Below are 12,036 nucleotides of genomic sequence, written 5' to 3' on the forward strand. Positions count from 1 at the left end.
TTTGAAGTTATTGATATTTTCATAATAACATTAAAGGTACAAATTTTACTGCACCAGTAAACTTCAACTGTGCTTCAGGGCAGTTGTAACTCATTTATAGAAACTCTTTGTTTTAAACTGTAAATAGACCCACATAATAGGATAATCCTTTAATAAGAACGTGATTTACATTCATTCTTCACAATTAAGAGACATCAAATCCTACAATTTCATTGGTCAAGAGCACTTTGCTATATTCTATAAGAAATTAGACCTCAAACATTTTCAAAGTTGATAAGCAGTAATTAATATTTAATGACTCTTTAACCCTATATTTCCTTTTCATTGATCATGTTGATTTAGAGCACTGCCTGGGGTTATTATATTGAACACCTGTCAAAAGTTGACATTACACACCCATACTTAATCCTTAATTACATTTTAAGCTCACTCATGCAGGATGTCACACCAGTACTTGTGTTTTCAATAAAGAAGAAACAAAAATTACAAATAAAGAAATAAAATAAAATACATCTTGAACATATACAATAATGAAGAGAAAAACGCTATTGATACAAAAAAAAAGTTACATACACTACTGTACAAGCCGTGCAAATCCCATTTACCATGAATCAAATATGTCACCAAATCCTTCGATGTTAATATAAATTATTCATTATTTTATGGGGCCAGATTGACTATGGGCCTACAAACCATTTAAACAATTTACTGAGTGACTTAAAAACCCCAATTTGTATATTCTTGTCTGGAGCTTTGTAGCAAAAATTTTACAGATTAGACTACATAGATCTTGATAAGGGATTATGAGGGAGGCCTTATCAGAAAATTGCTCCAGACACATCAACATTAATCAGTAGTAATTTTTTTCAGTTGACTGTTATCTTTATTAAGTCTTTCAACCTGTGTTGTGACAAATAGGTACATACACTACTGTACAAGCTGTGCTAATTCCATTTACCCTGAACCAAATATGTCACCAAATCCTTCGATATTAATATAAATTATTCATTATTTTATGGGCCCAGATCTACTTCGGGCCGGATCGACTATGGGCCTGGAATGACCTGATACCTACAAACCAATTAAACAGTGTACTGAGTGACTTAAAAACCCCAACTTGTATGTTCTTGTCCATGTTGTCTGGAGCTTTGTAGCAAAAATTTTCTAGATTAGACTACATAGATTTTGATAAGGAATTCTAAGGGCTGCCTTATCAGAAAATTGCTCCAGACACAGAATCCAAAAAGGGATTAATAGGACAATATCAAATATAGTTAAGGTGTTTATTTGATTAACCATCTTTTGCAGTGATGAAAAAAAAATTAACGGTAAAGAAATTTTTTTTTTAAATTGTTCACAAAATGCATTAAATTTTTAATATTAAGTGGATGATAGGCCTTAAAATTTTTCCAACTGCACAGGTTTGTCTATACTGCGTGTAGTAATTGAATCTAAACTCAGCTATTTTAACCCATTGTTTTTATGATAAACTTTAAGGTTCATCATAACATTGAGCTATGCCAGAAATCTAGGCTGTACTCTCCCCCTTGTGGAAGATGCTGGGATTTCAAGTCAATTCTTTGTTCTCGACTGTTGTGGTAGAAAATTGAGTTCCAGTTAATGTCAAATAAAATTTGGTTAGATAGATATCCAGAATTTCTAGACATTTTTATAAACTTTTGTCAAGGAAAATGTGCATACATTTGTATCTTCCATAGAGTTGTACATGTGGTATGATTGCCATTGAGACAACTCTCCACAAGAGACCAAATGACACAGACATTAACAACTATAGGTCACCGTATGGCCTTCAACGATGAGTAAAACCCATACCAAATAGTTAGCTATAAAAGGTCCTAAAATGACAAATGTAAAACAATTCAAATAAGAAAACTAACGGCCTGATTTATGTACAAAATAATGAACGAAAAATAAATATGATATACAGCAACAAACAACAGACTATTTGTGGAAAAAGCCATTTTGGCTAAAGATTATATTGTTTACATAACACAATATACTCTGATTACAGACAAAATAGTAAACCTGGTGAAGTTTTAAGGCATAACATATATATAGATATATTAAATTTAAATGTACATGTATTATGTTTATGTTTTGTTTCTTTATAATTTATATAATATATATTTTGAGATTCATTTTCTCATCCCTATATATTTATTTGATATTGTACACTCAGTTACATTGTTAGTAAGCAGATGTCTTAACGTCCTTTTTTGCCAATATCAATTCTTACAATACAATTAATATGAGTCAGGTGCTACCTGATATCTCTGTTGAGCTGCAAAAGGTTATTTGATTTTAAACAAGTGTTTTACAAATATACATGAAATCATACTTTTTGACGTTCAGGTATTTTTTATAAATTTGTGAGAAATAACATGAATGATATGCTCCTGTATGATCTTTTACATAAAAATTCAGGAAAGTTTTTGATTTTATGAAACACAAAATGTATTCAACTTTTACATATACTGGGGATATATCTAGGTCCTGCCATGCTTAAACACTTTTCTAGGTGCGCAGGTTGGTCTGTACTCAGAAGAAACTTTGTAGTGTAAAAATGGCCATTTTTGCAAAAAGGTTATAATGAATCTTAAATGCTTAATGTACAATGTGTCAGAATCACTAAAGTACTACTAGAATGGTAAGCGGTTCCTACTCCACTAATGACACCTGTAGTGTTACCTATATATGTAAAAATAATAACTGAGAAACAGTAATTTCAAATTCACTTGATTAAACTCAAAGCTATATCAGATCAAACCTTGGGTTCACAGCACTAACAACATTTTATACAATGTACATGTAATCCCCAATGGTCACATACCATGCTGACCAGTTGTACAAATGTTTTGTCTAAAAAAGGAGTTTGTATAAATGCTTATAGTCAATCATTAGAAAAACTTAGATCTTGTTAAGGCACATATTTTCATTCTTGACACATGTTTTCTGTTGTCAAATAAAAAATAATTGCTAGGAAGGAAAAGTTTTAATTATTGTCAAGTTCTAGATTGCAATTTCTGTTTTCAGCATCATTATGACTCAGCATTATTTTGGGCTGACAAGATTGTTTCCCTATCAAATGGTAAGGCATAATCAGAAACATAGGAAATTACAGGTCCATTGTACATGCAAGTTTTTTTTATTGAAATCTGAAATATTTCTCTGCCTGGTATACTCCAGAGCCAGTCAGAGGTTTTTATTAGTGAAAATAGCAAGATGCCACTAGAAATGACAAGAAAGAAAAATAACACAGGATTCTGGAAAAATTCAATGAACATTTATAACAGATACTTAATAATGACTACCGGTATGCTACATTAGGTTACATTTTACTGTCTTCATAATTGTGTTGATGCCCTGACTGCCTTCACTATACATATATGTACATTATAAAAATAAAATAAAAATAAAAAGCTGCTGAACCAACGCCTTTGTGGTGAAGTGAAGGTAGAGTCACTAAAGAGGATACCCGATGGTATGCAGGGTTGTCAATAAAAATAAATAAATAAAATACCGCTGGATTGACAACAACACTTTAGTGAACTGCAATAAAACTTGCAGTTCACTAAAGTGTTGTTGTCAATCCAGCGGTATTTTATATATGTACATTGTACATTAATGTATAATACATTGTTTTATTGTTATTTGCTAAAATTTTGCTTTGATCTTTTTTAGTGATAGTTTTTCATATCACACTACTCGAGTGATATGGGTTTTTCTTAGTCAAGTAGAAATAGATGTATAACGTCATGAGCCTGCTTTTATTTTGGTTAATTTTACACTCATATTTGACAGTAACAATTTTCATTTGAACATGTTTTGGCACCATCACAAATTATTTATTCAAACATGTAATGTTCTAGTTCAGTGATTTACACATTACATAATATATTCCACAAATAATAAATGTTACCATAATGGTAACATTTATTACCCCCGGTATACATGGTATATGTGGAATACAATACAGTCTATCATTAAATTAAACAAACATCATTTACTTCTTTGTGAAACTTTTTTTGTTGAAGATACTATTAGTAAAAGCATGATTGATTGATTTTTGATTGCTTACCATCCACTGGCAATGTAAAAATCTTTCCATTTCCATAACACTGTTTAGGATGTACGACCACATTTATCTTAACTGTAAAGCAATTAATATTGAGTTATGACTCTCCCCCCAAAAAAATCAGTATTTTTTTTATTGAATAAAAATGTGTTAAACATCAAAATTTAATTTTTAATAATGACCCCTCCTGTCAAAAGTCACACAAACATTTGTGAGGTTATAATTTTCACATTTGAAATATGTTTTTATTACAGGCAATGTTGATGATATATACTGGTATGCACAAACATTATATCTCACTGGACAGTATCACAGAGCTTCAAGATTACTCAGGAACAAAAAATTAGATAAGGTATACATGTACATACTGTTTCCTCATTCCTTAAGGTGATGATAGACATATTTAATCACCATTCTGTTTGACTTGTGGCATGAAACTGGATGAGCTTTTGAGAGCGCCTCACAAAAAAGTTGTAGCATGAATTACAATATAAAAAAAGGTTATATCTAATGTGAATTTGGATGAAATAGGATATGTTTATGACAAGAATAGATCTTTAAAGTATTAAAGATAATTTTTTTATACATACATTACTGAAATTGACTTTCTATGTTTCAGACAAATACCTCATGTCGCCATTTAGCAGCCTTATGTCATGTAAGTCTATTTTCATTAACTTTTAAACTTCAAGACCCAGGTCAAGAATTTTTTACTTGAAATGAAAACAGGTAGTCTTTAGATACAGTCTCTGTCCCTTTGATGTATATAATATCATCTTTTTTGCAATAAAAACCCATTTGATTAGAAAATTTACTTTCATTTCAAAACTTGTGTTTCTTTTGTACCAATTGTGAACCAATCATCATATGCTTACAGCTCAAGAAGGTTGTTATAGAAAAGAACACTCATTTGTTTTAAGCACTTTCATTGTACTCATGTTCATCACTACATGATCCTAGTTATGATCTTTGACCCTAACATTTTTATGCCCCCGCCGTAGCGGAGGGGGCATTAAGTTTTACCCTTGTCCGTCCGTCCGTGTGTACGTCCAAAAATTGGTTACCGTTCTCTAACTTTAGTTTGCCTAAACCAAATGTTATGAAACTTATACACAATGCTTATTAACACAAAACACAGGTCAAGTTTGAATTTGGGTCGCGTCACTTTTACCGTTCTAGAGTTATGCCCCTTTACAAATGAAAAAAATTGCTAAATTTTTCGTTTCCGTTCTCTAGCTTTAGTTTGCCTCAACAAAATTTTATGAAACTTATACACAATGCTTATTACCACAAAACACAGATCAAATTTGAATTTTGGTGGCATCACTTGTACCGTTCTAGAGTTATGCTCCTTTTTTAGAGGATTATTTCACCATAAACAACATTAATCATCATCAATTTGTATATTAACAGATTACAAATTGCAAACTTCTGGTAAAATGGTAAAAATTAGAAAAGAAATCTGTGAAAACACAATTTTTTTTGGCTTGATTTATGAAAAAAAATCAAATAACCCACCCTATGGCAAGAAACCCTATTTTTTACACATATTTTTTATTTGCCTGAGCATAACAAAATATATCATTACCTTATTTGAATAATGAACTTTGGTTTTTGTTTTTTTTTGGTGAACAGTCTGCTATAAAGTAACTTTTTATTGTAAAATATTTATATGTAATTGATCATAATACTTTCATTTTAAAACTTGTGTTTCTTTTGTACCAATTGTGAACCATTTTGGGATAATATATGAACACATACGGAATGTTTCTGATTTTTGTACATTTTTATAATACTTTAAATAATTACTTTGGTTTAACATTTCATCATCACTTTATTCATTGTGTACTCTTTTAATACTAAATTAGGATGAAGATAAGTTAACTTTAATATTTTTATTTTCAGACAAATATTTTCTGCCATTAATACTGTCTTTTTCAAATTTGATTTGATCATGCCCCTTTGAGTGATAAAGGCCCACATTATATTTTTAAGGACTCAGGTCAAGGTCACAGCAGCAATTGATGGACTAATAGTTGAGCAACATTTTGGTTTCCTTTATATGACATTGTTACAGAGTTTGTTGGCATATTTTATAATCATCATCACCAAATCACCCCCCCCCCCCCCCAAAAAAAAATCCAGTTCCTTACACAAAATTATTTTTGTTCTACAAGTCCATACAGACCAAACACGTCTTAAGCACCCATGAATGATGCTTCTGTACATTTAATTGTTATTGTGTAGATTTAATATTATTTGATATTTTATAAGTGATGAAATAACTGTTTTTGTATATTTCAGTATGAGTGCAAAGAATGGCAGGAAGCATTAAACATACTTGATTTGGTAGAAAACAACAATATGAGACAACTTACACAGAGTTTTAATGAGTCACATTTTGACTTGGTTATGAAAGAGGTTACTTAATTCTTATGTACAGTTACATTTTGTTATGTTGACTTAGTTATGAACTAGACCAGCAGTCACTTTCAAAGTATTGAGTGTATAGAATGGTTGTACATCATGCATGGCCATCTAACAAGGTTCATCTTACATTGACCTAATTTTCATAATTCATTGGTTAAGGTTAGGTTTTCTTGATAAGTTCCCTTCTTTAGAAAACATAAGTTATAGGTAAACTATATTGGATGTAAAGGATGAATGTAAGGTGTTTATGTCCATCTGACAGGATTCATCTGATCTTGGCCTAAATTCTAAGGTTCATTGGTCAATGTTAAGATTTTGTGATTAGGTGTGTTTCTCAGATACTATGTAATAGGTCAATTATGCTGGGTTTATGGAGTGGCTGTTAGGTTTACATGTCTGTCTAACAGGGTTCATCTGACCTTGACCTCGTTATCATTGTTCATTGGTCAATGTTAAGTTTTCGTGAATAGGTCTGTTTCTCAGATATTATAAGTAATAAGTCAATTATATTTGGTGTAAAGAATGAATGTAAGGTTTATGTGCCTGTCTGACAGGTTTTATGTTTTATCTAAGCTGACATTGTTTTCGTGGATCATTGATAATGTTAAGTTTATGTTATGCCTGTATTAAGACTTTGATTTTAATGACTATCAAAATATAATTCAATCAAAATCAGTAAAGCAGGCGAGGCATGTCAGTGTGTGCACTCTTGTTGTTTTATTAATGTTTTCTTTTATTGGCTTAACACTGTAATAAAGCTTCTGTCAATTCAATCTTAGTGTATTAACCTGTCTTTTTCTAGAAATTTAACATTTAATCACAACAACGAAAGGAAAAAATGCTGGCAAATACAGTTTACTGCTGTGTTTCTTTAATCACCTAACATATATGAACATGAATTAATCTTTATAAATGTAATCATCTTTTGTAATTTTTTCAGACAGAACATTCAATAAACCTGTTACGAGGGAAGATTTACGAAGCTATGGACAATAGAAATTTAGCTGTAGAATGTTACAGAGAGGCTCTACGTCAGGATGTATATTGTTTTGAGGCATTTGATTTGCTGGTCAATCATCATATGCTTACAGCTCAAGAAGGTTGTTATAGAAAAGAATACCCTTTGTTTTAAGCACTTCATTATATTTATGTTCAACAGCATCACTACATGAGTGATGATGACCTTATTTTTGAGCATTGACCCTAACATTTTTTTGAGGATTATTTCACTATAAACAACATTAATCATCATCAATTTGTTTATTAACAGATTACAAATGTCAAGCTTCTGGTAAAATGATAATATTGGAACTGGATTCTGTGAAGACAAAATATTTTTTGGCTTGATTAAGAAAAAATCCACCCATCAACCATATGGCAAGAAACCCTAAATACACATACATTTTATTTGCCTGAGCATAACAAAATATATCAATGACTTGTGTGAATAATGAATTTTTTTTTTTTTTTTTTGGTGAACAGTCTGCTATAAAGTAAAGTTTTGTTGTAAAATATTTATATGTAATTGATCATATTCTGTAAGTGCAGTTGAATAATCAGTGTAGCTTAAGCCTTCACTAATATTCCCTTATTTTTTTAAGCCGACAATAAAGTCGAAAGTTTTTGAAGATTCAAGAAACGAACAAAAAAATGCCCAGGCAGACTTGTTTGAGACTTTATCTATAGTCTTGCATGTTGACCTGACTGCACATTTCAATGTTTAGAATATAAAAGTACCTGATTTATTTTACTTGTCTTTTTCCTCTAGCTGTTAGAAATCATAGATATAGAACATGCATCACAAATCTTGATGAAGAGTAGATATATTGAATGTAACTCTCTCTAAGCTAGATTTCAACTGTTCAAATAGTATTGAAAATAATGTTTGAAAAATGTGTGAAGTTTTCCTTCACTGACTTTGATATAGTTATTATACCCCACGCAACGAGTTGCGGAGGGTATAATGTTTTTGACCCGTCTGTCCGTCTGTCTGTCCGTCTGTTTGTCCGTTCGTCCATCAGTCCGTCAGTCCTGTTTCTTGTCATCCCAACTCCTCTCAAACCACACAACAGAATTTCACGAAACCTGTTTACTATGTAGTTGTGCATATCTACAGGAAATTACGATTCAATTCTTTTTCTAGGAGTTACGCCCCTTTGAACTTATTTACTTTAATGTACTACTGCAACAGTTTGTCATCGCAACTCCTCTCAAACCACACAACAGAATTTCATGAAACCTTTTCAGATAATAAGGACATACTACGTAGATGTGCATATCGACAGGAAATTACGATTCAATTTTTTTTCCAGGAGTTACACCCCTTTGAACTTATTTGCCCAATATACTACTGCAACCTTTTATCATCGCAACTCCTCTAAAACCACACAACAGAATTTCATGAAACCTTTTCAGATAATAAGGACATACTACGTAGATGTGCATATCGACAGGAAATTACGATTCATTTTTTTTTCCAGGAGTTACGCCCCTTTGAACTTATTTGCCCAATATACTACTGCAACCTTTTGTCATCGCAACTCCTCTCAAACCACACAACAGAATTTCATGAAACTGTGTAGATAATAAGGACATACTATGTAGATGTGCATATTGACAGGAAATTATGATTCAATTTATTTTTCTGATACAATTTTTTTTTATTTCTTCAATGACAATGTGGGGACGTGGGGTATGTGAGCGCGCTCACTAAGGTTCTTTCATATTGATTTAAAATTTAATCTGTATTTTGTAGAACGAGAATTAATGGATTCCCTTCCATTATCATCACAGTGTCCAGAGGATGAAATAGAACTTGTCAGATTTTTATATGAAAATAGATTAAAAAAGGTAACATAAAGATGAGGCGTATGAATTACTTATATAATAGAATTAGAAATTGGGATTGATAAATCAGCACTGTCTGTAATGCAAGAAAAACATGAATTTAAAAACAAGGTATAAAATAGACACTATCAAAAGAAAATCTAGGGTAAATTCTAATGAGGGACAGGTCCAACACTTATTTACCACAAAAAAACATCCAGATCCTACAACACTTGTTTACCACAAATTAAACATCTAGATATCCTGCAACACTTATTTACCACAAGCTAAACATCTAAAAATCCAACAACACTTATTTGCCACAAAATAAACATCAAGATACCTTCCAACACTTATTTAATACACAACAAATATTTAGAGATCCTACAACACTTATTTACCACAAAATAAACATCTAGAAATCCAACGATGCTTATTTCCCACAAAATAAATATGTAGAGATCCTACAACACTTATTTGCTACAAAATAGACAATCTAGAGATCAATATATCCATAATGGACTAAAACTGTTTTAAAAAAAGACTAATAAAGAAAGAAACAATGGCAGAGATTCATTACTTGAAACAGATGTAAAACATTGGTTTTTATGGAGTTTGAATTACACATAAAAACTGTAACCAATCAACAGTTTTTCTCAATAGTACAGTAACTTATAACTAGATATTTAAAAAAAAATACATTGCTTGATATAGAAGGTTGAAAAAACAAAAATGAAACAAAAATGTTATATCAAACTACAAGGAATGAAATTTTCAACTACAGAAAAATCTGCTTTTAGCAAAAGCACAAATAATTCTATTAAAAGAAACTTGAATGTGAGAAGTTATCTGATATAGATTGATGTAGTTATATGTATCACAGTATGTAATACAGATGTATTTATTTGTTTTTTTTTTTCAGTATAACAAGCCAAAAGATTTTAAATTACCAGATTCATTAAATATTTTGAAAGACAATATGGATGTGATAGTGAATTTATCAGAGAGACATTATTATAACTGTGATTTTAGAGAATGTTTTAAAATAACTTCAATGTAAGTAGTAATCAAACTGCATAGTTTACATCAGAGAGACACAAATAGTACAATGTATATAACACATTTAATGATAGTACATTGTTCATTAGTTGACATAAATTCTACAGGGCAATCTTAATGCATGATGTTTTAAAATCTTAGTGTAAAAAAAGAATGTCTTTCTGTTAACTACTATAAACAGGATGGCTATAGATGAAGGTTTTATTGTACACTGGAAATTTTAAAAATGCTATTGGTAAATTACTGAAGAAGGATATACTGAATCTATTGCCATGTAATACCATCCATTACAAAACCACCTGTAATCAATATGAATAAAGGGAAATGTGGGTATATGTCAATGTGACAGCAACCTAGCAATACAAAAACACTTCTATAAGTCAACTTATATTCTTTAACAACACAGAGGTTCTAGAGTATAAAAACGTTATGAGATTTTTAAAAATCTGCTAAAACAGTGGAGCTGATGTAGGAGCTAGTTCAATGGAGAAAAATAATGCAATCCAAAAAAACAATGAAATTAATAGAATATTATAAAATTTATATGTGATATGTTGAATTTCTCTAATCTGTTACATAATATTTAATGTAAGGCTGTGGTTAAACATTCTATTAAGCAGAGTATTTTTAGCTCACCGGGCTTATGCCATCACTTGGCGTCCGTCGTCGTCTGTCGTTGTCATCTGTCGTTTCAAAAATCTTCTCCTCTGAAACTACTGGGCCAAATACCTTCAAACTTTTAACTAAATGTTCCTTAGGGTATCTAGTTTATAAATTGTATAATTGTATTGCTAAAAATAGAACATAGGGGTCAAATGCAGTTTTTGACTTATATCTCAAAAACTAAAGCTTTTAGAGCAAATCTGACAAATCTGACAAATCTGACAGGGGGTAAAATTGTTCAATTGGTCAAGATCTATCAGCTCTGAAATTTTCAGACGAATCGAACAACCCATTGTTGGGTTGTTGCCATCGAATTGGTAGTGTTAACAAAATTTTGCAGTTTTTATACGACCGCAAAAATTTTTGCGGTCGTATATTGGTATGACGTCGTCGATGTCCGGCATCGTCCGAAGACACATTGATTTTTGCACTCTTACTTTAGTTTAAGTGAATGGATCTCTATGAAATTTTACCATAAGGTTCAATACCACAAATGGAAGGTTGGGATTGATTTTGGGGGTTATGGTACCAACAGTTAAGGAATTAGGGGCCAAAAATAAGCATTTTTGTAACTTCCAGACATAACTTGTGTGTAAGTGTATGGATCTTTCTGAAATTGTACTACAAGGTTCCATATCACAAAGGGAAAGCTGGAATTGAGTTTGGGGGTAATTGCCTGAAATGTTTAGGAAAAAGGGGCCAAAAATAAGCATTTTTCTAGTTTCCAGACAATAACTTGTGTTCAAGTGTATGGATCTCTCTGAAATTGTACCACAAGGTTCCATATCACACAGGGAATGCTGTGATTGATTTTGGGGTTTATTGCCTCAAAATTTTAGGAATTAGGGGCCAAAAAAGGGGCAAAAAACAAGCATTTTTCTAGTTTCATGACAATAACTTGTGTGTAAGTGTTTGGATATTTCTGAAATTGTACTACAAGGTTCCATATCACAAAGGGAAAG

The 12,036-nt window shown here is 31.3% G+C and overlaps 1 protein-coding gene across 1 annotated transcript in view; it reads left to right on the forward strand.

Moving 5' to 3' along the window:
- The window catches only part of LOC127738006 (cell division cycle protein 16 homolog), a 34,471-nt gene that overhangs the window by 2,099 nt on the left and 20,336 nt on the right, over positions 1-12,036 (forward strand). Inside the window, exons 2-8 of the mRNA XM_052249014.1 lie at positions 3,055-3,109; positions 4,351-4,448; positions 4,716-4,754; positions 6,401-6,517; positions 7,467-7,626; positions 9,282-9,376; positions 10,275-10,408. Of these exons, the coding sequence (XP_052104974.1) occupies positions 3,055-3,109; positions 4,351-4,448; positions 4,716-4,754; positions 6,401-6,517; positions 7,467-7,626; positions 9,282-9,376; positions 10,275-10,408 (698 nt within the window). The remainder of the gene's footprint in view (positions 1-3,054; positions 3,110-4,350; positions 4,449-4,715; positions 4,755-6,400; positions 6,518-7,466; positions 7,627-9,281; positions 9,377-10,274; positions 10,409-12,036) is intronic.

This window comes from Mytilus californianus, unplaced genomic scaffold (assembly GCF_021869535.1).
Source record: "Mytilus californianus isolate M0D057914Y unplaced genomic scaffold, xbMytCali1.0.p SCAF_4, whole genome shotgun sequence".
Classification (NCBI taxonomy): domain Eukaryota; kingdom Metazoa; phylum Mollusca; class Bivalvia; order Mytilida; family Mytilidae; genus Mytilus; species Mytilus californianus.